A 26,831-nucleotide genomic window follows, 5' to 3' on the forward strand; every position below is an offset into this window, starting at 1 on the left:
AGTTGCAGAGGCCACATCCCTGGGCTGTTTGAAGGGGCTGGGGTCGGCGCACGGGAGGAGGGCCTATGAACTCCATTTCCCTAAGCCTTTGGCCACCAAACACAGGCGAGCTCTTGCTCGCCGGGGCAGCCACCCTTCTACAGCCTTTGCACTGTTCAGCCAGGAGCCTGAGCAGTTTGTATGGGAACCACGGCTCCCAGCAGGCGTTGCGCTGAGTGGCCAATGCGCAGGCGCGCGCAGGCAACCTTCGACTCTCCCCTTCCCCCAAACCCCGGCGCCAGTTCCAGGCTGGAGTCACCGACGCGAAGGGGGGACGGGTTCCTCTTAAAAGAGAAACACCGGCGGCGCGCGCGAGGTGGGCCCCTGTCCTCCCGCCGCTCTCCGGGCCTGCGCGCGACACGGGGGAGGCGCAGGCGCAGTCGGGATGAGGGCGGGTGGGGGCGCTCAGGTAAGGCCGGGGTGGGGGTGGGTCGCGGCGGGAGCTCTGGGCGGCCGGGGAGCTGCTTTAGGAATTGGTCCATCCGACGCAGTGTGAGTGTTCAGTGGGGCGGCCTAGAACGGAGTGGGGGGTGGCCTCCAGACCCCCGCCCCTCCCCCGCCCCCCGCCCCGGCTCTACCCAAGTCGTCCCAACTGTGAGGAGCTCTTCCAGTGCAAACGACCTCTTCCCTGATTTACCAGTAAAGACTCAGGCCTTTTTCAATACAAAACTGTTACCTTACCCTTTACCCCGCCCTAGTTGAAATTTTCTTACCTCATAGCTCCAGTTCTGCACTTCAGTGTGCCGGGGATCAGGCCATTCTGACTTTGATGCTGTCCCCTTACCTCCCACCCCCACGATACCCACCCTCTAGCACTAGTTTACACGCCCTGACAGGTAAGCAGATGTGGTTTGGACCCGGTGGCGGCGAATGCTGTTGCAGTGGTTTGGTTCTGCCCCAATTCACCGATGAGGAAACTGAGGCCCCGGCAAAGGGTGGAGTTGGGGCCTCTGGACCCGTATCCGATCAGCATCTCCTCCGGGGCCTCTGGACCCGTATCCGATCAGCATCTCCTCCACCCCGCAGGCCCTGGTACTCATGGCGGCCTCCCCTGCGGACGCGTCCCGCAGGCGGCGGGAGAAGCGGCGGCAGCTGGATGCGCGCCGCAGCAAGTGCCGCATCCGCCTGGGTGGCCATATGGAACAGTGGTGCCTCCTCAAGGAGCAGCTGGGCTTCTCCTTGCACTCGCAGCTGGCCAAGTTCCTGTTGGACCGGTTAGGGCCCGGGTCAGGGGTTCTGAGGGAGGAGACCCAGGCTACAACACCCAGCACCTTACCCGTCCCCTGTCCCCGACACCAAGTGTAGTCCTGCTGCTCCTTCCCACTGGCAGATTTCTCATTTCAGAAGCAAGGCCAGTGTGGTTTGTGACCTCCCACGGTCTTTCCCCACCTCTTGGTCCCCAGAGGATAGAGGACCCCTTAAGTGTGTGAGTGGCTAGAGCTGAGGGCAGTTGGTCACATGGGCCCTCACTTGACCTGCCTCTTGTCCCCCTGGCAGGTACACTTCTTCAGGCTGTGTGCTTTGTGCAGGTGGGTAGGGAATGGCTTGGGGGTAGAGAATTAGGAGCCAGAGAGGGACGAGGGGGCAACAGGGAGTGGTGTGACCTAGAAATACCCTCCCTATGGGGACTGGATCAGAGGGAGCCTTGAGTGAGTTTGGGAAGAGATGGGGGGGGTTGGACAGCTGAGAGGGGCCACCTGTGGAGAAGGGAGTAGGGGGTTGGGGTACAGGGCTGTCTGAATGTGGCTCTCCAGGATGAGACCAGAGGGTCTCCCAGCTCACCCTTGACTGTTGCCTTTACTGCTCTAGGTCCTGAGCCTGTGGCCCCCAAGGGACTGCAGTATCTGGTGCTTCTATCTCACGCTCACAGCCGGGAGTGCAGCCTGGTGCCTGGGCTGCGGGGACCTGGGGGCCAAGATGGGGGGCTTGTGTGGGAGTGTTCAGCTGGCCACACCTTCTCCTGGGGCCCCTCTTCAGGCCCCAAATCTCCAGAGGAGCCAAATCTGACCCCTCTTCCAAGTACTGACGAGAGGAGCTGGTGCCCAGAGGCCAAGAGTGGGCAGGAGCCTGCAGGTAGGCTGGGGGAAAGAAGAGTTATGGAGAAAAAAAGAGGGGAACTCAGAACCCTATTCTGTAACTCAGAACCCCATTCTTCAAAAATTATCCTTTCTCAGTGGAAAAACTCTATGCTGATAAGGAAATATATCCTCAATATATTTTTAGGTATGAAAAGCAGAATACAGAATTGGATGTATCGTATGTTACCATTGGTGGATAAATAAGAGAAAAAAGGAATTTATTTGTATGTACTTATGAATGTATAAAAATTTCTGGAAGGGCATATAGGAAAACAGGTTACCTATAGGAAGACTGAGGTGGCTGGGGTACGGATTGGAAAGGAGACTTCACAGTGTACCTTTTTATACTTGTTTCTTTTTTTGGGCCATGTGAAATGTACCATGTCTAAAATCAAACAATCCCTCCCACTCCAGTAGCCTGTTGCCCCTCTTCCTTCTTCCTAAGAGTCTTCCAACCACTTCAGGCCTTAGAACTTCACCTGTCCTCATCCCTCCAGTACAGAATTCCTTCCCTTTTGACCTTACCCATGCCAACAGGTTTGGAATCTAACTGTGATGAGAGGGCTCAGGAGGCCAGGATGCCCAGGTGAGTCTGGGGTTGGGGAACAGCGGGGGACAAGATAGACCTGGGTGGACAATGGAAGTGAGGGAGCAGGACTTCACACTTGCCTTCCTTGGACCTGCAGGGGGGCGGGACCTCCACCGGAGACCTTCCCATCCCTCGGAGAAGATGGGGAAGAAGAAGAGGAGGATGAAGAGGAAATGCTCAGTGATGCTAGTCCCTGGACCTACAGCTCCTCCCCAGATGAGCAAGTTGGGGCTGAGGGAGGATTCTGAACAGAGTGGGCTAGTTGCGGGGCGGGGTGGGGGTGGCCGGGGCGGGGGCTCTTGGAGCTTTGCTTTGCAGACTTCAGGGAGTGGCTTGTTGGTGGAGAGGGCAGGGTAGGCTTTGGGGAAGGCAGAAGGAACTAGAGATTTTGAACTGGGTGGAAAGTGAGTTTGGGATCTTTGCAATTTAGGGATTGGGGTTGGGCTGGGGCTGGCTGAGGATCCATGAGATAATGCCCTCCTCCTCTTCATTCTCCTTTCAGCAGTGAGCCAGATGTCCCTAAACCACCCCCTTCCCCTGTCACCCATGCACTTAAGGATGGGGAGATAGCCCCGGCCCCTGCAGCTGTCCCAGCTCCTCTTGCTTCGTCATCCTCATCAGCATCCTCATTGGGTTCTGGAGCTCCTAGGCCTGTAGAAGTCAGGATACAGCCAGAGCTCAGGGGGACCCCTGAAGCAGACAAGCAGACTGAGCCCCTGGCCAGGTAACCTGATGGCTGAGACAGAGGGCAGGGGCATCCTGGGACATGGCCCTCCCTCGAGGCCCTCTGCTCCCTCTTTGCTGCCCATAGCCCTGGGAGTCAGGCTCAGTCTGCTCTGGCCTCGGCATGGGATGAGGACACTGCTCAGATTGGCCCCAAGAGAATTAGGTAGGACTGGGGAAAGGGGCCCTGGTAGGGAAGGGTGAGGAGGGAGGTGGAGGAGAGCCTGCACAAGTCCTCCCGCTTCCTGTTCTCCTTCCTCAGGAAAGCTGCCAAAAGAGAGCTGCTGCCCTGTGACTTCCCTGGCTGTGGAAGGATCTTCTCGAACCGGCAGTATTTGAATGTGAGGATGTGAGGGGTACAGGTTGGATTCTGTGTAGCCTCGTGGGTGGAGGAGGGCTGAAGGACAAACTGAGGTAAAGAAACCTGGGGTGTGGGGGGAATTCAGAGCCAGGGAGAGAAGGGTTGGGATGGATGTGCAGAGCTTGCCTACAGTTATAATCACTAATCCAGATGACTGGTAGATAAGGCAGGACACCAAGCCTCAGGTGCACAGCTCCTGCCACTACTGCTTGTTGCACAGGCCCTCTGGTGACCACGTGGAGATAATGGTGGCATTCTTCAGGCTTTTGAGGTGCTAGTCACTGCTCTAAGTACTTGATATGTGTTGAGTCTTTTGATCTTCTCAACATTCTTGTGGAGTGGGTGCTGATACTATTCTTGCTTTTCTGATGAGGAAAACAAGGAACACAGAAAGATTAAGCATTGCCCAAGGCTTCTCATTAGTGTGTCCTGGTGCTAGGGTTCCTCAGTCCATTGGACTGCCTTGCTCTGCTGGCTTATGTGGGTGGTCCTGCACTAGAAGGTTTAGGAGACAGTCTTGTCCTCAGCCTTACTACAGGAGAGGTTTGAGGCACAGAGAGGGAAGAGTCCAAGCCCCACACTCAGCGAGAGCTCTCACAGGGTTCTGAGGTTGGGGGACCCTAGACCAGAGGGATAGTGAGGCCTGGGTGGATGGGATTTGGGAGAAGGGGAAGGTCCCCATGTGGTTGCAAAGCTCTAGGCTTTTGATAAGAACAGCAGGGCTGGTCAGACATATTTGATTCTGTTAATGAAGGAGACTGAAGTAGCTCCCAGCAGTAGTTTAAATATGGGGAAATGGGATTATGGAGAAAGGGAAAGAGCTCATGTAGCTTAGTGAGCCAGAATGTGAAAATTAGACCAGATAAAAAGAGAAATATTTCCTAGAAATACTTGGGGAGTTAAGGTTGAAGAACACACTACCCTTAAAAGTGTTCCAAGTTGAGAGAGTGTGTGTTTCCAAAGCACATTTAGGAGAAAATTATATAACCCCATGGTGAGCTATTAGTAAAATGTAGGCCATCTGAGAGACACTGTTGGGCATTGATATTGATATCAAGGAGAATAATCATAACCACCTAAAATGTGTTCCCATCCCTGGCAGATGGCAAGTATATAGTTAGGGAACCAGGAATGTCAGCAGAACTGCATTTTGTTCAGGGAACTGGGCATTGCAGGGTGAGGTGACAAGGAGGTGAGATAATGGCACTTGAGGGCAGGGCAGAGTAAGGACAGGGTGGGATCAGGAAGGGATGGGATTGGGGTGCTCACTTATAGGTGAGGACTGGACTATAGGTGAGGCAGTGACAAGAATTGTTAAGGAAGAAGGCAGAAGAGCCTGCTTGCTGGGTCAGCTCTGGTGGTCTCCCTGAGAAAGCCATGTGCTTCCTTCCCTAGCACCACAAGAAATACCAGCACATCCACCAAAAGTCCTTCTCCTGCCCAGAGCCAGCCTGTGGGAAGTCCTTCAACTTTAAGAAACACCTGAAGGAGCATGTGAAGCTGCACAGTGGTGAGTGGTAGAAATGCCTTCTCATCTCCCCACTGTGGGTCCTGTCACCTCCCCCTGTGGGTACCTTCACCTTCCCCACAAGGCCCATCACCTCTTATCTGCAGGTTTTGTCACATTGCTCTGGGATAACTCTTCATTCACACACTCATCCTGCCCTCTCTTTTTGTTGAGATCTTGCCTGCTTTAAACTGTTCTAAGTGCTGGGATTTGGCAGTGAATAAAGCAGGCAGTACTCACCTTGTAAGATGTCCACTCTACTGGCACTGGGCCACAAGAGCTGTGAAAAGTGCTTTGAGCAAAGACCTAAGTGAAGAGAGAATGGAGGCTTAGCCACACCCACAAGCAGCTCATGAGAGGACCCTAAACTGGCATCTCCAAGCATGATCCAGGAATGGAGAGGAAGACAGGAGGTTAGAAAGGAAGAGAGGTCAAATAGGTGGTAGAGGCCTCCAAGACCATTTTCATGATGGCTTGGCTCCTGGCCACATGTGATGGGCACCAGTATGTTGGAGGGAGGGACACAACTGATTTTAAAAGGAGCACTGTGACAGCCATGTGAAGAATAGAGGGACCGCAGAAATGTGCAGCATAGTAATGATGACCTGGACAGTCGAGTCGGTGAGAAGTGGCTGGAGACTGATGAGTGAAGATGGAGCCAGGGCTACTATGGGTAGAACAGATTGTCCATGGGTAGGACTGTAGAGTCAGGGAAGACTTGGAAAAAGATTCGAACCTGAGCAACTGGGTAGAAGGTGATGTGATTCCCTGAAAATGACAGAAAAGCAGGTTTCAGGAAAGGGACATGACATTTTATTTGGGACATGTTAATCAGGTGTCCCAGAAAACATGAATCTGAAGTTCAGAGATGTTGGGTAAAAAAGAAGAACTTGTTCATCATGAGCACTTGGGTGGTGTTTAGAGCTGTGGGTGGAGTGTTTCTACAGGGAGAGAGTGAACATAGGTAGAGAAGAGGTCTGAGCAGGGCAGGTGGGAAGGTCAGCTACAGAGGGGCCAGGGAGGCAGCTGAAGAGCAGTATCCGAGGAGCCAAGTGGAGAAAGCGCTCTAGGGAGGAGGGAGGGGTGACCTATGCCAGTGCTGCCGAGCTGTGTGAGATGAGGATGTGGACAGGCCACCAGACAGGGTAGTGGAAAGCTATCCTTGACCAGATGAGAAAATGGCATGTGACAAGGGAGATAACAGCCAGCAGGGGGTGGGTCTGGAGCAGAGAGGAGCTGAGGAAGTGAAGATAGCAAGTACGGACAACTCTTTGGAGTTTTGCTGTGAAGGCAAGCAGAGGAGTAGGTGTAAGCTGGAGGGCAGGATCATACAGAGATGATCCCACAGAGAGGAAAGGCTTGCTGATGCTAGGGTTGGGCAACCTCAAGTCAGTGAGGAGGGGGTGTGTCTGGGCACAGTTGGAAGGCAGCCACAGGGAATCAGGGACTACTCACATATATGGGCACAGAAAGCAAGTTGCCTGGTGGATTAGGTGAGGGGAGGATGTGGGCCTTCTTTCCTGGCTCTTTTCTTCTGGGTGACTTATAAAATGAGGTCATTGCTGCGTGAGGTTGGTAGAAAGAGGAGGTCATGTGGAAAATGCCCTTCTAGACTCTAGAAAGTGGGAGTAAACTGACCAAGGAGATGCAGAGGTACGGTGGCAGGGCAGTGGGGAGGCTCGAGGCTTGCAGTTGTGTATGAAAGTAGAGCCCAAGGTTGGGTAGCGGGGAGTTGTAGGTTGTCTGCCCTGCTCAACACACATGTATGTGCAGGCCTGGAGCAACCAAGTGTTGTATTTATCCTGAGTTGGGTTTTAACCAGGAAAATATAGCTGAGGAAGAGAGAGACAGGTAAAGTGAAGGAAGGCCATGAAGATGCCTTGGAAATGGACTGGTCAGAGAAGGCAGGGAGACAGTGGGCCACTGAACTGGCAGCCTGGAGTTGTAGGATTACTGTAACAGGACAAAGGATGACTGAAACTAGGATGCTTGAAATTGTGATTTCTACATGGTGCAGTGATGGTGCATAACCTGGGAGTGGTGGCTGAGGTAGGGGGGCCAGGTTAGTGAGGGTCTGGGAACCAGGAGAGTGGAGGGCTGGACATGTAGAAAACAGATTGACACTAGTTGTAGTGACTGAGGAGAGAGCCTGGAGCGGGAGTTGTGTGGAGTGCAAGTTAGTGTTGGGGCTGAAGGCTGTAGGTACATGTGTGTGTGGTCTGATGGCAGGGTATACAGAGCAGTGGTTGGGCAGAAGACTACAGGATGCATTGAAAAGGATGGCTATCTCCGCTGCTGCAGGAGGTGTAGGAGAAATGTACCAGGCTGGCGGTCAGGTTCAGGGAGAAAGGAGAGGGGATTGGCTCTTGATACCCACAGGGTGTCTGTCAGGTCACAGGGCACTGTTGTGGGGCTGGGAGGAGTGACATGCAGACTAAATAGGGACAGTACTCCTTTGGAGGACTGGAAGGGGTGGGCCAAGGAGGGCCTCAGTTTGGGGATGGATGCTTGGCTATCCCCTGTGTGCCCACAGACACCCGAGACTACATTTGTGAGTTTTGCGCCCGGTCTTTCCGCACCAGCAGCAACTTGGTCATCCACCGGCGCATCCACACTGGAGAGAAACCCCTACAGTGAGTGTGGGGAAGGGAGCCTGGTGTGGGGTGAAGTGGGGAGGTGCTGGAAGGACACCTGGGAAGCTGGGACCAGGAGGAGCCCCTAGGGAGGTCAAGATGGGCTGAGGCACCTTCCCTCACTCTTCTCCCCCTGGTTTAGGTGTGAGATCTGCGGGTTTACCTGCCGCCAGAAGGCATCCCTGAATTGGCACCGGCGCAAGCATGCAGAGACAGTGGCTGCCTTGCGATTCCCCTGTGAGTTCTGTGGCAAGCGCTTTGAGAAGCCCGACAGTGTTGCAGCTCATCGCAGCAAAAGCCACCCGGCCTTGCTCCTGGCCCCACAAGAACTATCTGGTCCAGTGGAGTCCTGTTCCAGCATCTTGGCCTCTGCATCCCTGGGGGCCAGTGAAGGATCCAGGTCCACTCTGGCTCCTCAGGCTCCCATGCTGCTCCCTTAGCAGTGAGCATTCCTCAGAATTTGGGGATCCAGGTCCCAGGGACTGGAAAGGAGCAAGAAGGGCAAGATGCCTGGTGTCCAGGAACTAGGGTGATGGGGAATGCAGGGCAGGGGCAAGACCAGATTTTAGGGGAGCCAGGCTACTTGAGTCTTCCTAAAGGACAGAATAAACCCAGTATTTTACATAGACCTGTGTGGGCAGAGTGAGTATTTTGGCACCTGAGGTACAGAAATCTTGATTCTTTTAGAAACAGGCTCTGCTGGAATGTGCCTGAGTGTACCCTAAGTGCAGTCCCCCACCTGCCCCCATGTGAGGACCCAGCTTTCTTTCCCAATTCACTTTGGCTTCCCTTTTTTCTGTGGAGAGTCACACACACTCTTGCCTTCAAGCAAGGCAGGATGTGATCACTAGGTCATTCCAGAGGGATGGGCTGGAGAAGGATTAGAGGTATGTGACTCTGGGCCACATTTCTATTCTTTGTTAACCAAGACAACTAGATGTATAGGGGCCCCTGAAGAGTCTTGCCTTCCAGTGCAAAAATGAGGGGGCTATACATCTACGGTTGCTGATGTAGCCTGGGAAGGGACCAGAGACCTTGATTTTTGAAAGGGCCTGTTTCTTGGGTGACTTGGTGTCTATGAATACAGCAGCCTCAGGTTTAACAAAGGGAGCTCTTGGCATCTAGAACTCAAACAATTGTTTATTTCACCACCTGCAAGAAAAAAAAAAGGCCAATTCCAGGGAATTTTCAGCCCTGCACTGTGGCCTCTGTGGAGCTGTTTTCCTATGGTTCCAAGTGTGATTTGTACATAACATTCTCACTCCACTTGGCAGTGCCCAGCTTTGTGGACCCATGTGGTCTTGACTCAGGTCCCAGGCTAGTGTCCCCTACCTGGAGAACACTATCCTGAGAAGCACCCTGATCTGTACACCAACAGGTCTGTCCCATGAGACAGGTGGGCAGCCATGCTGAGGGCTCATGCCCACCTTTACATGCTGTGAAGCACTTCTCTGAGTGCTTCTGATGTGGAGATATCTTTCTGAAAAGTGAGCTCTCCCACTATTTCTCTGCAAATTTCCCATCTCTCAGAAGCTGAGGGAAAAAGCAGCAAGAGACTAACAGCCAAGTGAAAGGAAGAGGCAAGAAGACCACCGGTGGGATGTGACTCTAGCCACATCTATAGTCATTACCTGAAGAGATAGGATACCAAAAGTACCCAGAAAGAAAAGGTAGAGGGGACTCAGGCTGCAAAAAGGAGATGGAATAAGAGAAGACAGAACAATGATGGGAAGACAGGCAAGACCCCGAGAGCACAGCAGCAGGGATGTGACACATGAATACTTGGATGCTGTTCTACGCGTGGGGTCTGAGAGGTTTTCCCTGTACCTACACCTCAGAGGGGAAGAAGGAAGGGCTGAGGACAGGCAAGGAGCTGACAAGCTACATAGACGTAGGGGCGCGGCGAGAAGCCAGGTGAAGTTCTATCGAGACAGATGGAGAAAGGTGATAGGCCATGCTGTCTTTCCACAGACCTCTGTCTGCAAGTTGTCCCACCGTCCCTGTGGCATTGTATGAGTGCTTGTCTAGCCCACCCCAGAGAAGTCTCAACAAGTCTCTCTCAACTGAGACAAAAAAAGCCCTGGCTTTTCCTGTCCTGCTTGCCCGGCAACGATGAGTGCAGTGCCTGCCTTGGGCTGAGTGACAGCGGCAGCAGGAGCAGTGGAGGCACGAGCACGCCTGTGAGCTCGCTGGTGCTGTGACAGGGAGCGGCTGTGGCTAAAACATTTGCCACACTCCGCACATTCCGCTGGCCGCTCGCCCAGGTGCGTCTTGCGGTGCAGTGCCAGCTTGGAACCCACACTGAAGGCCTTGCCACACTCAGGGCACTTGTGGGGCTTGTGGCCAGCATGGTTGCGCCGGTGCACATTGAGGTTGGAGACGCATGTGAAGCACTTGCCGCACAACTCACAGCGGTAGGGTTTCTCACCTGTGTGTGTGCGCCTGTGCTTCGTGAGGTCTGAGCGGTCACTGAAGCAGCGGCCGCACTCAGTACACGGGAAGGGCCTCTCACCTGTGTGGATGCGCTGGTGCACCACCAGGTCAGAGCGCTGCCCAAAGCCCTTGCCACATGTGGCACAGGCATGTGGCCGCTCTCCCTGATGGCTGCGCCGATGGCGCAGCAGCGTGGAGCTCTCACTGAAGCGTCTCCCGCAGTCGCCGCAGGCGTAAGGCTTCTCGCCCGTGTGTGTGCGCTGATGGCGCACCAGTGTAGCGCTCTCCAAGAAGCCCTTGCCGCACTCCGGGCATTTGAAAGGTTTCTCACCTGAGTGCGTCTGCAGGTGTCGCGTTAGCGTGGAACTCTTGCCAAAGCTCTTGCCACACACACCACACTGGTGTGTGTCCGGAGCACCTGGCTGCCCAAGTGTGGAGTCACTGGGGCTCCTGGCTGCATGAACACGCAAATGGCTCCGAAGTCCAGCGACGCTACGGAAGGCCCGCGAGCACTGTGTGCAGCGGTGGAGTGTGTCAGCAGGCACGGTAGGTGTTCCCCATGGGTGCGCCCGTGCCAGGTGGAAGCGCAGCGCGCTCTGGCGGAAGGCTCGAGGGCACAGCGGACAGCGGTGGGGCCTCTCAGGAGGGTGCCAGCGGCGCCGGTGCAGTAACAGAGCCGGGAGGTGTGGAAAGCATCCGCCACAAGCTCGGCAGCGGCAGGAGCGGATGCGCCGCCTGTGTACGCTCTGGTGCAGGTCAAGGCGGCCGCTGTGGCGGAAGCTCTGGCCACACTCACTGCAGATGTAGAGCGTCTGGCCCGCGTGAGCGCGTCTATGTGCACGGAGGTCAGAGGCCTCTGCGCATCGCTCGCCACACTCTAGGCAGCGGAAGCTGCTGTCACGACTGTGGACGCGCTCATGCCGCAGCAGCACTGAACTGTAGCGGAAGCTCTTGCCACACTCACTGCACCCATAAGGTCTGCCCGCTGCCACCTCTGAGGCAGCGAACATGGTGAGGGCCAGGTCGGGAGCCCTCAGCGTGCAGAGTGCCACTCACACTCTGGAGTCCACCTTCTCCATCTGAGTTATTTTTAAGGCATAGAAAGGGAGCAGTAGCAAAGGGAAGGGAGAGAGACCTGGAAAATTGGTTTGTAGATTCCAGGGTTCTTTCTCTCATGGCAGGTGCTGTGGCTGTTTCAGAGGTGGGCTGCAGCCAGGTTTACCATGTATCATGAGCCCTGCAGAGAGAAGGTCACTGTGAGCTCCAGCAACATCTATGACAGCTACACCTTGGGAAATGGAGGGTCAAGCACAGGTTCCCTGTTTTCTGTAGCTCCTCAGTTAGGTCATCCCTGAATTCCATTCTCCAAGACAGGAGGCAAAACCATGGGAGTCTGAGAAATATAGGCCAGGGAGGGGTCTGTCCTTGTGCCACTAGGAAGGGCAGGAGGGACTCAGAGGGAAGTTTGCCTCCAGTACAGTGCTCAGAAGAGGAAGAGTGTCCAGCTTGTTTTATAGCTTTGGACCAGGGATCCTGGCCTGGTGATACACTAGGAAATGACCAAGGAGGGATGGACAATGAGAAGTCCCCTAGGCCTAAACCAATCAAAGCCTTCTTCCAAACACTCAGGGTTTCCTGAGTAACCAATGTGAACTGAGCCAGGCCTAGACTGGAAGTGGTGAAGCATAACCCCCTCAAGCAGCAGCAGCTAGGGTAACAGGCTCAGGAATGGCTGGGACCTGAGCAAGGGAAGGTATTTGAGAAAACTGAAGTCTTGCTCCTTGGCTTTGGATAGCACCTGATAAGCAGTCACTCCACGCCAGGGCACAGTCTCAAGTTCCCTGGCCTAAATTTGAGAAAGTGAAGCAACTCAGGACCCAGGGAAGGGGTAAAAGAATATTATCAAAAGTTGATGGTATTATTAAAGAAAGTGAAGTGAAAGCCGCTCAGTCATGTACGACTCTTTGCGACTCCATGGACTGTAGTCCATGGAATTCTCCAGGCCAGAATACTGGAGTGTGTAGCCTTTCCCTTCTCCAGGGGATCTTCCCAACCCAGGGATTGAACCCAGGTCTCTCACATTGCAGGCAGATTCTTTACCAGCTGAGCCACAAGGGCAGCCCATTATTGAAGTGCCTTTCAAATTTCTAGGGAGGGCGAGGAAGGAAGAAGGAAAATCCTTTCTAATTCTCAGGGCATCCAAGTTGTTTGCAAACATTCTGGAGACTTTCCTCATTACCCCAGCTCCTAGGATCTGAGAACCTGAAGTAGCAAAGAAGCCCCTGTATGGGGATGAAATCTGCTCTGCTATTCTCTTTATCTCAAATGGTATCCCTGAATCCTTCCGACAAGTTGGCCCAGATGGCTGTCCATGAGCAGGATCAGCATTTGTGCACAGAACTTCCTGTGCCCTCTATCTAAAGCACAAATGGGGCTGCTCTCCTAATCTGGCTGGCCTCACCACTGACTGCCTCAAGACCCACAGCTCTGTCCCCTGTTCAGTTCAGTGGGACATGGGAGACAGGTATAGTCACTATCAACTACAGCCATGTCACCCAACAGATCAGAGATAGGAAGTAAACAATAGTCATCAGTCATTTTCTTATTAACAGATGGCAACTCTAAATTTCCAGAGCTGTGGTTAAAACACCCCACAGATGGGGTTCTAATCTTCTGGATGCAAATGGACTCAATTTAAAGAAGGCTTTAAAGCTACAGACCTGCAGGAGTGGGCTCTGAAGCTTCTGCTCCCCTCCGTACTATTGGGCAGGAGTGGCTGATGTAGGATGTTTTCTCTCTGTGCCTCTGGAGCAGGGTGTGCTGTGCCCTGTAGGAGGGATAAAATAAGAGGAACAATGTGGTTTTAAACTGAGCAGAGAGGACAGATGCAGGAAGAAAGAAAAAGGGAACATTTCCTGGAAGAGAAGTATTTTTTAAACAGGTATTTTCAAGTATAAAAAACTTAACAAGAAGAGTATCACAGATCACTTACTCACCTTCAACATTTATTTACATTCTAAATTATGTTTCATCTACGACATCCCCCCAGCTTGCTCCAGCCCATACTTGTTTTTGGAGATGGGGTCGGGGAGGGGTGCACTGGAATATTTTAAATCCTGGTCATCTTATTCAAAGAGTTTTAAACAAAATCTTTAATTAGGAGCAAGAGACCTCTGCAGACCTGACAGCAAACTTTAGAAGGAGTCTCTTGGTTCTTCCAGAAGGAGTTTTCAGCCCAGATACTTGCTTGGGTTGCTGATTCTAACTGGTCAAAATCAAAGGAATGTTTGCTCTCGTGTGAATAAAACCTCTCAAGGGTCAGTGGTTGATCCCAAATGCTAAGGAAAGCAGGGCTTATGTCCTAGTGAGTGTTCCCCCTCACCTGAGTGTCTCTGGAGACCCTGGCACCTCTCAGGCCAAATTTCTGGGATCAAACCCTCTACCAGGCTACCACTTTCAAGGGTACATGTCCAAGGAAGGTAAGACAAATGCACAAACATAAACAAACAGACATAAATGACATAAACAAAGATACCATTTTGCCCCATTACAGACATGGAATAAGAGACCCTGGTCTAGGGTGCAGGTTTGGTGCTTGAGTGTCAGGGTGTATCCTTCAAGTTTCACTTCTGTTCACCTTACCCCATACTGGAGCTTGCCCTTGAAGGAAAGGGTCTATGCCTGGAAGAAAATCTGGAAAAAAAAAAAAAAAAAGTACTATCCTGCCAACAGAACAATTTCCAGACTGTCCTAACCATCATTTTCCTGACTGAATTTTGAAGTGTTATACCACCAAATTTCTTTGACTATCAGGAAAAAATAAGTATGAGGGAGGCTTTAAAGAGGGAAGGGGATAATTATGTGTGAATTTACAAAAAATCATAGTTGTTCAATTTTTGTAGCTTTTAAGCATTTAATACTTACAGATTTATTATATGTAACTAATAAAAGACAAGTACTAAGAAGATAAGCTAATGGCAAAACTTAACATCACAATACATTTCTGAGTTTCGTTTACCACAAAATGTATTTGTTTCTTAATAGATATTGCCAGCATTTCATGTCATATCTAATGGTTCACATGAGTGTTGGACTAAATCAGGATTTAGTACATTTACTAACAATCTTCTGTGAGAGAAGAATAGTTCTTTTTCTTCTGAGTTGTACTGTTCAGTCAGAATAAAGATTTTCCTCCCTGGTTATCTTTTCTGCCAGGCCAACATTTCTGGGGCATTGTGAAGACTCTTTAAGCCAGAGTTGGATGCAGATGTGGGTTTGAGGGCTGCCTCAGCTGTGCCACAAGCGACATGAGGCAACTGAAACTTGAAATATGGTTGGTTCCAAATGAGATGTGCTATAGTGTCAAGTACACTCCTAACTTCAAAGACTTAGTATGAAAAAGAATGCAAAATATCTCATGAATAATGTTTAATACTGTATGTTGAAATAAAATTTTAGATGTATTGGGTTAAATGAAATAATGAAATATATTTTATAATTTATTTCACCTGTTTTTAAGACAAGTGATGATTACAAATGTGGCCAAATGGCTTGGAACACATACAAAGGGAGGCTACCCCACCTCACAATCCCTGGAGGGGATTGCATGGAAAGGTCACTAACTTCCCGGACTCTTAGAACCAGAGAAGATGGCCACTCTTCTCATGTCCTAAGATGTAGGGCTCTGGCCACAAGCTCCAGAGGGTCCATCTGCTCTTTGGGAAAGTGAATATCTATAGTGCCATGTAGATCTGTTTGGGACTTGGGGTTGTGACTCATGCAAAGCTACTCTCCTAGTTGTTACTGCTACTTTCCTAGTTGTTACTAGCATCAATATGGAATGGCTCTTGTATGTTCCTGTGTATGTACCACTTTCCTCCTCCTACCAGTCCTTTGAGGTGGGTACTACTGGGCACCCCTGTGTGACCTAAGGTTCCCCTGCAGTGCGAGCTTTTCTAGACCCACTCGGGTGGCAAGTGGGTCCAGGGACAGGGAAGGGATGGCAGGCCAGGAGGCTTGTCTGATTCTCCCTGATAGTCTCCAACCCTTCTGGCCCCGGCCAGTTGATGGTAGCAGATCAGGAAGTCCCAGGTGACCTCACAGGCTGCCATGGGACTGGGGCTCACTTGTGCTTTGCATTCGATTCTTTGCAATCCTGGTAATGAGAAAGGAAACCGTTGGCCTTAGAAGAGGTTTGGAGAGTGGTAGCTGCATTTGGGAGAGAAGATTCTTCTGCTGGCCTCTCATACTTAAACTCCACCCTAGTCCCAGCCCTAAAGTCTGTTCTGTTGCCCCAGGCTTAATGACAGTGTAGTCTCAAGGACTCTGAGATACCCCTAGAGGCAGATTAAATTTTACATCCATTAAGAGGCAAATGATACACTTTTCATGGCTGCGAGGAGGAGGGGGGAGGAATTGGATGGATGGAAAAGTTTCCCTTGCCCTCTGGAGCCTAATATGGGTCTTTTCCAGTTGTAGGTCTTTCTACCTGAAAGCCCTTTCCCTTCTTCATTCAGTACTCAGCCCCAGTAATCCCTCCGCAGAAATCCTACTGAACACCTCCACTCCTCCAGCCCCCTCCTTGGCTTTACTCTGAATAATCAGTAAAAGTAACATGAAAGACTGATTCCCAGTCCACTCGGAAAGGTTTCAGTCTCTTTTCTAAGTGAGGATGAGGTATGAAATCCAGAGCAGCAGAGTGGCCACTCACTTCCCTCTTTCCCTTAACAGAAACAAGGTCCAGTATTTTAAAAGACCTTGTCTCTTCCAGCTTCAGATCCAGTCTGTTCAGATCCAGACATATTTAAAGAATTGGTGGAAACAGATACGACAGTTCACCCTTCCCCTCAACTGCCCAAGCCTGATCATGATCCAAGCATATTCATTTGCAACTTTTTTCCACAAAGATTTTTTCTGTGAAATCTGGTAAGTGTGGAGAAGGTATGTATGTTGACAGGGAGAGAACACAGCAGTACAGTTTATTCTCTATATTCCTTTGACACACGGGCAAGACTACAGCTCGGAAGAGCCAGAGGAGCCCAGAAGCGGGATGAGGGGAAGGACTGTAAGGTGGTTCGCATTCTTCCTGGGCCTAGCAAGAAGTTGGGCACACATAAGGCACCTAATGCTTTTTAAAAATGATGTATTAATCTGGAATGCTATTCTTTCAAGCATTAGGTTCCTGGAGGAGAGTGCCTCTCTCTAGTCATCTTATCTTCCATAGCCCTATCCACTGCATACACTGCAAATACTCTGCCTTGGTTTACTAAGTGGGAACTTCAACCTCTGTAGGGGAACTAGAGAGGCAAGTATCCAAGTTCTGAGTCTTCCATGGCTGGCTGTGTGACCTTGGACAGGGAAGTCGTGTGCCTAACACTCCTGCCTGAGAAAACTCAGTAGAGGAAACTATTATAACGTCTCCTATGAAAAGAGGTAGGTGTAAAGTCTGAGAACGGCAGTTGCTGAGTTTTTAGGATTTACTCTTTCCAGGACAGTTTTGAGGAACTCTGAAAAAGGGGTCTGACTCCTACCTGGTAAGCATCCTAAACGTTCTGCAAAACCTTTAAGTCCTTCCCCTCCCCGACTGCTCCCCAACCCCGCAAAGAATCCTACTTAATGGGATTAGAGAAGCGTGGCGCTTTCGCAGACCCTCGACAAACACCGTGGGCTTAGAGTAAGTAGTGACTTTGATTACTCATTTTAAGGCTTGGTGTCTAGTACTTAACGGGAGCTGAGAACAACTACTCGAGGAATGAGGAACGCCGCACCTGAGCAGGTCGCCTTCCCCGGCCCCTCTCCGGAGCGCAGCCAATCCCGGGCGCCTCAGTTAGTTTTCGTCACGAGTTGCTGGTCAGATTCTCCTTGGACGAAATTTCCCATCCCTGGGCCCACCTCAACTCTTTGCCCTAGGAGCCAGCCCACGCGAAGGGCAAGACAGGGCACCAAAAACGTAGTGTAGAGTAGGGGGCGTTTAATATGGTCGGGACCCGGAGGCTGCCGCTGCCCTTTTATTCGGACTCAGCCTGGCGATATTTGCGTCGTGTGGCCGCCAGCAACTAAGGTCACAGCGGTTAGACTGGCGAGGACAGACGGAGGGTAAGGCCTGGGAGGAGCAGGCCGCGCGGCAGCAGGGGACGCGGGCCGGCCTATCCCTTGCTCCGCTGGGCCTCTGCGTCACTAGTTGCTACGGAGGCGTTCTTCACGGCGGCAGACGCTGGCCGCCCGAAGCTAAGGGAAAAAGCCGGGCGACAATTGGGGATCGCTGCCCCGCGCTAACCCTCCCTCCCGCCCCTCGGTCCCCTCACCGGTCTCCGACTGGCTCCTCGGACACCGCGCGGCTCCCACTCAGCTGGGTCGCTGACCCCCGCCTCCCGGACAGCGGGACTGGGGCGGGGAAGGGAGGGAAGGAGCGCGGGGCGGCCTAGTGGGGGGAACTGGGAGGTGCCTCGGGATTGAGGATCACGCTCCAGCCCCGCTCTCCCGGGTTGGCCAGTGGCCTGCCTCACGCCGGTGCGTCACCGGTTGCTGGGAAAACTCCGAGACGTAAGACAGCTCCACTAACGGTTCGGCCTTAGCAGCACGGGGCAGAATTCCAGTAAGGGGGCGGGACCAATAGACGGAGCCCCAGGAGACTCCCGGCCCGCCTCCCTCCTTGTCAAGGCCCCACCGTCTTCCTGGGCTCAACCAATCCCTGCCTTCTTCTTTGCCTACGTCCCACCCCGGGTCTCTTCCCGCCCAATCAAGAGGAAAGGGCTCTGAACCCCGTGCACAGCCTCAGGGCCTAGTGGCGGAGTCCGGGTGTATGCTTTTGTGTTTCTGCGGTTCACAGGGGCAGGGGTGGACGCAGAAAGATATCCCCGCAGGTGCCGCAGCCTGGCTAGGGGTGCCCCGGGGTGGAGTGACCTTGGGGGCCACCGCCCGAAAGTCCCGGCAGTTAGCTAGTGACTTCTTACAAAGAGGCCACACTTGATACCTGTTACCTTAATCCTTGCCACAGCCCTGCCAAGGAATTGATGACCAGTCCAAGATTGCACTACCAATATTGGGGGGTACTCCTAGACGGCTTTCCAGTTGTCTCTACAAAAGCATACTGGCTGAGCTCTCTGTTCAATGTCTTGTTCCACTGAGATGTGCTGTTATTGTTTTCCAGAAAAGCATTTGGGAATGTGACCGTCTGCCCTCAGGGCTGCCTATCAGGCTCCGGATGATGCCACTCAGGATCATTCTTTACCAGTTCTAATCTTCCTTTCATGGTCACTTAGTGCCACATATCTTGTCACCCATCCAGAGCTTCTGCCCCTCTCCTCTGCTCAGTTCAGTCGCTTAGTCGTGTCCAACACTTTGCGACCTCATGGACTGTAGCACGCCAGGCTTCCCTGTCCATCACCAACTCCTGGAGCTTGCTCAAACTCACGTCCATCACGTCAGTGATGCTATCCAACCATCTCATCTTCTGTTGTCTGTTTCTCCTCCTGCCTTCAATCTTTCCCAGCATCAGGGTCTTTTCCAACGAGTCAGTTCTTAGCATCAGGTGGCCAAAGTATTGAAGCTTTAGCATCAGTCCCTCCAATGAATATTCAGGACTGATTTCCTTGAGGATTGACTAGTTTGATCTCCCTGCAGTCCAAAGGACTCTCAAGAGTCTTCTCCAACACCAGTTCAAAAGCATCAATTCTTTGGTGCTCAGCTTTCTTTATAGTCCAACTCTCACATCCATACACAACTACTGGAAAAATCACAGCTTTGACTAGATGGACCTTTGTCGGCAAAGTAACATCTCTACTTTTTAATATGCTGTCTAGGTTTGTCGCTTTTCTTCCAAGGAGCAAGCGTCTTTTAATTTCATGGCTGCAGTCACCATCTGCAGTGATTCTGGAGCCCAAGAAAATAAAGTCTGTCACCATTTCCACTGTTTCCCCATCTATTTGCCATGAAGTGATGGGACCGGATGCCATGATCTTAGTTTTTTGAATGTTGAATTTTAAGCCAACTTTTTCACTCTCCTCTTTCAGTTTCATCAAGAGGTTCTTTAGTTCTTCACTTTCTGCCATAAGGGTGGTGTCATCTGCATATCTGTGGTTATTGATCCTGGCGATCTTGATTCCAGCTTGTGCTTCATCCAGCCCGGCATTTCACATGATGTACTCTGCATGTAAGTTAAAAAGACAGGGAGACAATATACAGGCTTGACGTATTCCTTTCCCAATTTGAAACCAGTCCATTGTTCCATATCTGGTTCTAACTGTTGCTTCTTGACCTGCACACAGATTTCTCAGGAGGCAGGTAAGGTGGTCTGGTATTCCCATCTCTTGAAGAATTTTGCAGTTTGTTAATGATCCACACAGTCAAAGGCTTTGGTGTAGTCAATAAAGCAGATGTTTTTCTGTAATGTCCTTTTTTCCTCTATAATCCAGTGAATGTTGCAATTTGATCTCTGGTTCCTCTGCCTTTTCTAAATCCAGCTTGAACATCTGGAATTTCTTGGGTCACATACTGTTGAAGCCTGGCTTGGAGAATTTTGAGCATTACTTTGCTAGTGTGTGAGAAAGTGCAACTGTGTGGTCGTTTGTGTACACTTAGATCCTTCAAGCCCTTCCCATTGCTTGTTAACAACTGAATAAACCCATGCAACCAGCATTTGTATTAAGAAATGGAATATTTCAAAATAAAAAGAAAAGAAATGGAATATTTCCAGAATCCCCCAAAACCCTTTGGCTCATTTTTTGTCTCTCCTCCCATGTAAAGAGTAACCATAATTCTGAGAACATAAATTAGTTTTGGCTAATTTATAGTTTGGACTTCCCTGGTGGCTCAGACAGTAAAAATCTGCCTGCAATGCAGGAGACCCATGTGGGGTTTTCCCTGGGTGGGAAAGATCCCCTGGAGAAGGGAATCTTCCAGTATTCTTTCCTGGAGAATTCCATGGACAGAGAAGTCTGGTGGCTTACAGTCCATAGGGTCACAAAGAGTCCTGCACAACTGAGCAGCTAACACTTTTAATTTTCATCGATGCATAGAATCATATTATAGGTGCTCTTTTGGAATCTGATTCATTTTGCTTAACTTTACATGTAAGGTTTATTCATATTGTTAAGTGTGGTTGTAGTTAGTTCACTTTTGTTGCTGTATAGTATTCCATTGTGTAAGTATACCATATTTATTTACCTGTTCCACTAAATAAATAAAGTTGATTAACATTTAGGTTATTTCTAGTTTGGGGCTTGTATTAGTTTTCTAGGGTAGTTCTAACAAAGTACCACAGACCAAGTGGATTAAGCAACAGAAATTTATTTTCTCACAGTTCTGGAGTCTAGAAGTCTGAGATCAAGTGTCAGCAAGGTTGGTTCTTTTGGAAGGATATGAAGAAGAATCTATTCCATGCATCTCCCCCTAGGTTCTGGTGGTTTTGGAATGCTATTCAACTCTGCTTTGAATTCCACCCATTTTTAAAAGTTTAGTCAAATGCCATCTCCATATACCTGGAGATGCCTATGCTGGAATGCCCTTCTTCCCCATCGTTAAGAGAAAGGCTTTGCCCTGAAAACGATGCCCTGAAGCATGAGCACAGGGCCTGCTCATCACAAATACTCAATGAATGTCTGCTGATACATGTAGAGCAGCATGGATTAGGGAGTACATGTCTGGCAGCAGGATGCAAGGAAGTGGAAAACAGACATGGGCCTAGGGTGATGACAACCTGAACCAGAAGGAACAGAGGCGACAGATGCAGAAATGAAAAATGTGCCTGACGTAAGGTACCATACATTTTAAGGTAGCACTGTGTTGAGGATGACTGTGTGCTATGCTAAGTCACTTCATTTGTGTCTGACTCTGTGTGAGTCCACGTGCTGTGGTGTCCCAGGTTCCTCTGTCCATGGGATTCTCCATGCAAGAAACTGGAGTGGGTTGCTATGTTCTCCCTCAGGGGATCTTCCCCACCCAGGGATTGAACCCAGGTCTCCTGCAAGGCAGACAGATTCTTTACCATCTGAGGATAATTCCAAAGCTTTTCAAGACAAGGAAATGGACTAATTAGGATATTTCTGGACTCATTGGTCAGTATTGATGTCATGTGTTTAAGTGACACTGGTCAGTTCCAGAGGGGTAACTAAGATGGTGACAGATACAATACATGATTGAATGGGCTGAGACTATTTAACCTGGAAAAGAGAAACCTGTACATGGTGACTGTGCACAGGTTTGACACACTGTCATGTGAAAGAGAGTTGGATTACATAACTTTCTTTTGTGTAGCTATGGAGGGAAGAACTCAAACAATGAAGGGAAATACAAGAAGCTATATTTTTGTTTCTTATGGGAGTCATTATAGATGGAAATGATAATTGGAACCATAATAATGAATGTAGTGAGAGAAAGTTAGAAGGTCAAGAATGAAATTATGGGCATTATTTGTCAGTTTGAAAATATTGAATCCAAATGTTTGTCTTTCCCTACAAATTTATATCAATAAATGGGACAACTCCCAACATGGTTCCATAAATATTCAAGATATTTATGGAGGGCCTACCATATGCCACGTGGTGTTCTAAGCACTGGGGAATACAGCTGTGAACGGCCAGGTGAATTTCCCTAAAATAATCTCTGGCTGTGTCATACTCCTAATAAAAAACTGTCAAAGGTTTGTATTAACCATTACATAAAATTTACTTTCCTGATATGACATTAATGCCCTTTCCTATCTGTTCCAACCTGGCTTTCCAATCTGTTCTCTCCAACTCTCTGCTAAACTCGATCAAGTTTTTAACCTCTAGTCCCTCAATTGTAAAAATGGAGGTACAATATACCTCAGTTGGTTGTCATGAGGATCAAATGAATGGATATAAACTGCTCAGAACTTGGTGCCTGGTACAAGATAAACATTGCATAAGTGTTTGATGTTTTTTTTGTCAAGTGATATGAGCAAGTCAGGGAAAATAACTTACTTCTGGAAGACCCAGTAGATTTAACAAGGGTAGAAATAATTCTGGGATTTGAGTAAAGGCTCTCCCTTTTATCTATCTGTATTAGTGGATGCTACACTATGTATTTCTAAGAGCAGCAAGTATTCAGCCAGATTAAAAAAAAAAAAAACAGCTTTATAATTGACATACAAAATTTCAGATATTGAAATGTATGGTTTGAAAATTTCTGACACACAAATTATATCCTCACAACAATCAAGACAGAGAACACATCCACTACCCACAGGTTTCTGTGTGCCACTTTGTAATCCACCACTCCCCTAGGCAACTACTGATCTGCTTTCTATCACTACACATCAGTCAACTAAAACATTCAATTAGCAACTGATGGTGTTATTTATTAAGTATTTGACTTATAGTAAGAAAAAAATCAACATAGAAGGTAGTTTCTATTGGTGAAAAAAACAAACTAAAAAAGGGTAGTTTTTAAACATGAAGGTAGCAGTATTTGAAGAAATTAAAAGTAATTTATGAGAAAACTTTACTTCATTGAGAAAGAGATGACTTGTGATGACTTCATTGAGAAAGAGATGACTACCTAGTAATTGGTGGTGTTATTAACATCTTTATATGACTTTCATATTTTTATATTTCATTCATTAGACAACAGGGGTTAGTTATTTGTCTCAGGGACTGGAAGGGGGTACACTTGTAATGGGGAGAACATTGAAATTGTGCTGTCCAATGTATTAGTCACTAATCATATATGGCTATCGAAATTTAAATTAAAATTTCAGTTTCTCAGTTGCACTGGCCACATTTTAAGTTCTCAAGCCCCCTCACCTGGCTAGTGGCTACTATACTGAACAGTGTGGATACAGAAATTAGTTATCATTGCTCCAAGCTCTACTCTACAGAGCTATTTTAGAAGATTCTTGAGTATATTATCTATATGGGAGGTGAGGAGGTTCTAAGCTGAAGCAATGGCAATGAAATGGAGAGAAGGTGTCTCTTCTCCAGATACTGAGATACTTAATGTGATGCTGAGTGAAGACAGTGGGATTCATTTAAGATGTAATCTAGGTTTGGAGTAAATAGGTTGATGATTAAAATTATTCACCAACCAACTAAATATAGGAGAAGTAGCAGGATTTGGGAAAAGGGGATGGCATCAGACTTGTGTGCAATGAATGAGAGGCAGCCATGGGCTGGCCATTGGTCTGAGAAGCTGCTGGATCTCAGAATCTGATCTGTGGGGATTCTAGGTAGAGACAGAGTTGCAAGGAAGGAGCAGTAGTCATGGGTAGGAGAGCCATGTACTTGGGTGAGGGCTTTCAGAGAAATTAGGCTACATAAGAAGGTCAGAGGCTAGTATCAGGGCCTGGGAAGAACTGACATTTAGGGCAGGATTTCCAAACTGTGAGTGGCTCATGAAATTAACCGAATAGGTCTTCACCAGCATTTAAAAAGAAAACAGTAAAACAAATATTAATATGCTTTGCATATTAAGTAAAGACCTTTTCCTGGGCTTTCCTGGGTGGTCCAGTGGTTCGAAGTCCACCTGCAAATGCAGGGCACATGGATTTGAATCCCCTGGTGGCTCAGAGGTTAAAGCGTCTGCCTGCAATGCGGGAGACCTGGGTTCAATCCCTGGGTCGGGAAGATCCCCTGGAGAAGTAAATGGCAACCCACTCCAGAATTCTTGCCTGGAGAATCCCATGGATGGGGGAGCCTGGTGGGCTACAGTCCACGGGGTTGCAAAGAGTCGGACACGACTGAGTGACTTCACTTCACCTCTAGCAAGATTACACACGCCATGGGGCAACTGGGCCCCTGTGCCACAACTACTGAACCTGCATGATGCAACTACTGAAGCCCATGCACCCAGAGCCTATGCGCTGCAACAAGAGAAGCCACTGAAATGAGAAGCCTGCATACTTCAAGGAAGAGTAGCCCCCTCTTGCTGAAACTAGAGAAAGCCTATGCACAGCAACAAAGACCTATTGCAGCCACAAACAAAAATCTTCTTTTGAAAATTGAAATTCTTTTGAAACTTTTGTTATGAATATATTTACATACATATATGTATACCAAGTTGCAAGGTAAAACATATTTCTGAGTTGATTAGGTTGAATATCACCAATTTATTAAATGACACCACAGACTCTAAGCTACATACAAACAAACTCCTGGCGTAGCAGACACTCAGTAAACATACTATACAAAGGAATTAACCAATAGGTCAGAGAAAAAGAGGAAACTCAGGACAAGGTGACTCAGAAGCTCAAGAAGGATGAAAGAGAAGTAACAACCCATTGTCAGACATCAGTCACTTGGTTATACTCAGAGCTTATCCCTGATATTTCTGTGGCAGGAGCAGAAGTCAGACTACAGAAGTAAACAAGAGATGAGGAAATAGAGATGAGACAAATGAGAGTGGAGACTGAGAGACATTTGTTTTGTTATAGACAGAGGTTCACTACCTGTCTGGAAAAGATTACATAGGGAAGGCATGCTCTAAAACTGTGCTGTCCAATAATGGAATCAATAGCTACACATAGCTATCTAAATTAAACTTAAAAATGCGCTTACTTAATAATACTAGGTCCATTTCAAATGCTCAGTGGCTTACATATGGCACAGAGCTGATATAAACATTTCCATCACTGCAGGTAGGTCTATTGGATAGTGCTGCTGTAAAAAAAAAAAAAAAAAATTAACTCATAATGTTTATACCAGCCTCAATAAAACAAGCCAGTGCACAGCACTCCCTAACCTCTTCCCACCTGAAACATTATCCAAACCTAGCAGAAACACTTCTGCGGATTACACTACAATCCATACATGATGAGGGGCTTCCCAGGTGGCACTAATGGTAAAGAACCTGCCTGCCAAAGTAGGAGACGAGACACTGGTTCCATACCTGGGTTGGGAAGATCCTCTGGAGGGCATGACAACCCACTCCAGTATTCTTGCCTGGAGAATTCCACTGACTGAGGAGCCTGGTGTGCTATGGTCCATAGGGTAGCAAAGAGTCAGAGGTGATTTACCAACCACGTATACATGATGATATATCACTCTTGCTCCCGGTGAGTGAGAGTTAACTCAAGGGTAGGCCAGTGGAGACATCAGGGAGGCAACTGAACTTCAGGATGTTATCTAGGGGCAGTCTGGGTACTATGTGTGTTCAAGGTGTTTTCCCACCAAACGCAAGAGATATATGACAACTTGAAACTCATAACTGCTAAGGAATGAACACACAGGGAAAAGAAGTTGTGGGACAAGATATAAAGATTACAGATATTATAGCAGTGCTGAATAGTAAAGGTTCAGAAAATTCAGGATAGCACATACAGAAGATGGTAGGTAAAACTGAATTATTACAGTGAAACTCCCGTTTTACAAAATTAAAGAAACTAGCAGACAATTAATAATTCCTGATTTCTATATGTAATTTTCATGGTTTTTGTATGATAACAAAAACAAAAAGGAGTATGATATGAGACATTATTATCTATCAGATTTATCTACTTAGAATTGCTACTTAGGGTCTCGCTGATTCACCGGAGAAAAGTCAATTCTGGAATTTAAAAAATAATATTTCCAATTTGGGGGGAAGAAAATAACTTAAAAATATATTTGGGTCTACTTAAAAAAAATTTTTTTTTTAACATGGTTATTCATGGGGTGAGGGGATGGAGGGAGGGGTGCACAAGGGAGAAGGAAAATTCAGCCCATTTGATTTCTTCACCTCAGAGGAAGTTAAGTCTTTAGTAAAAGTAAACCTTCCAATCTGAAGCCTTCGTTTCAGGTCTCTCCTGGTGACACTGGGAAGTGGTGACTTTAGGTCAGGTCCTTTCATTGATACACAAAACCATGTAACAAACTCCTCTTCCTCGTGGGCTTTTGAACAGAGTGCACGAGAGCATTGAATTCAGATAACTAAACTTCTAATCAGTGCTCACAGATTAATCGGCGATACCACTGCAACGATGTTCAGCGGGACAGAGCCTGGCTCGGGGAGGTGATGGCGAAGTGCAGCGCCGGAGCCATGGGGAGGACGCCGGCAAGAGAGATTTACGTATCAGAGCTGCCATTTAGACTTTGTTACTAACTAAGGGAACCACTGACTTCACTTGAATAAGGGGAGTCATTTCTGAAAAAACAACCCCTCTTCCCCGGAGCGCAGTCCGCCAAAGCCGGACTCCCAACAGACAAGTACCACCGCCGCCGGATGCCCACAAGCCCAGTTCCGACTTCCTGGGCGAGGCCGGAAACGGTTTTGGGTGTAGCCAGAACCTGGCGCCGTAAAGCAAGATGGCAGCACTCTTTTTGAGGCAATTGTCTACTCTCCGTTTTATTTCCAACCTTTCCCTACTCACCAGGGTCTCTCGACTTTCATTATCCTCCGTAGTTTTTCTCGGCACAACCCTCCCATATTTAAGTTTCATTTATCAGTGGTAGAGGATGGGCTGGAGGCAATGTAAGGTGAGAGTCAGAGCTGTGAGACACCATTTTGTACGGAAACCGAAGGCCAGGCGGAGATG

General features: G+C 48.9%; 2 protein-coding genes across 12 annotated transcripts; one reads left to right on the top strand and one right to left on the bottom strand.

Annotated features, from left to right (window-relative positions):
* Positions 1 to 198: 198 nt before the first annotated feature.
* Positions 199 to 8,558, top strand: ZNF692 (zinc finger protein 692). 7 transcript variants are annotated; one of them, XM_006046874.3, is made up of 12 exons: positions 199 to 355; positions 1,066 to 1,253; positions 1,537 to 1,568; positions 1,849 to 2,112; positions 2,655 to 2,703; positions 2,804 to 2,926; positions 3,209 to 3,430; positions 3,518 to 3,595; positions 3,692 to 3,770; positions 5,186 to 5,300; positions 7,831 to 7,930; positions 8,073 to 8,558. In XM_006046874.3, the coding sequence occupies exons 2-12, from the start codon at positions 1,078 to 1,080 to the stop codon at positions 8,368 to 8,370; spliced, it is 1,536 nt and encodes a 511-aa protein (XP_006046936.2). In that variant the 5' UTR covers positions 199 to 355; positions 1,066 to 1,077; the 3' UTR covers positions 8,371 to 8,558. The 7 variants fall into 7 exon arrangements, with proteins under 7 accessions (XP_006046936.2, XP_025148622.2, XP_044803631.1 ...); XM_025292837.2 differs by having other exon boundaries at positions 298 to 448; positions 7,880 to 7,930; positions 8,073 to 8,256; XM_044947696.1 differs by having other exon boundaries at positions 298 to 448; positions 7,883 to 7,930; positions 8,073 to 8,256.
* ZNF672 (zinc finger protein 672) lies at positions 3,259 to 26,811 on the bottom strand. Of its 5 annotated transcripts, XR_006641409.1 has the most exons (5): positions 17,668 to 17,946; positions 13,084 to 13,190; positions 11,499 to 11,600; positions 5,538 to 5,603; positions 3,259 to 4,155 (listed from the first exon to the last, which is right to left on the bottom strand). XR_006641409.1 is itself a non-coding variant. In XM_044947697.1 (4 exons), exon 4 carries the CDS (start codon positions 11,371 to 11,373, stop codon positions 9,976 to 9,978), a length of 1,398 nt encoding a protein of 465 aa, XP_044803632.1. In that variant the 5' UTR covers positions 11,374 to 11,600; positions 13,084 to 13,190; positions 14,006 to 14,056; positions 17,668 to 17,917; the 3' UTR covers positions 9,053 to 9,975. The 5 variants fall into 5 exon arrangements, 4 of the variants coding, with proteins under 4 accessions (XP_044803632.1, XP_006046941.1, XP_006046939.1 ...); XM_044947697.1 differs by lacking the exons at positions 3,259 to 4,155; positions 5,538 to 5,603 and adding an exon at positions 14,006 to 14,056 and having other exon boundaries at positions 9,053 to 11,600; positions 17,668 to 17,917; XM_006046879.4 differs by lacking the exons at positions 3,259 to 4,155; positions 5,538 to 5,603; positions 17,668 to 17,946 and adding an exon at positions 26,667 to 26,811 and having other exon boundaries at positions 9,053 to 11,600.
* Positions 26,812 to 26,831: the final 20 nt, after the last annotated feature.

Source organism: Bubalus bubalis, chromosome 9 (genome assembly GCF_019923935.1).
Source record: "Bubalus bubalis isolate 160015118507 breed Murrah chromosome 9, NDDB_SH_1, whole genome shotgun sequence".
Classification (NCBI taxonomy): domain Eukaryota; kingdom Metazoa; phylum Chordata; class Mammalia; order Artiodactyla; family Bovidae; genus Bubalus; species Bubalus bubalis.

Excerpts from the sequence above, each read along its gene's own strand:
- ZNF692 (XM_044947695.1), top strand. The coding sequence starts at position 425 with ATGAGGGCGGGTGGGGGCGCTCAG. Across the intron at positions 449-1,065 it reads GGGCGGGTGGGGGCGCTCAG|GCCCTGGTACTCATGGCGGC; the intron begins GTAAGGCCGGGG and ends TCCACCCCGCAG. Across the intron at positions 2,927-3,208 it reads TACAGCTCCTCCCCAGATGA|CAGTGAGCCAGATGTCCCTA; the intron begins GCAAGTTGGGGC and ends TTCTCCTTTCAG.
- ZNF672 (XM_006046879.4), bottom strand. The coding sequence starts at position 11,373 with ATGTTCGCTGCCTCAGAGGTGGCAGCGGGCAGACCTTATGGGTGCAGT.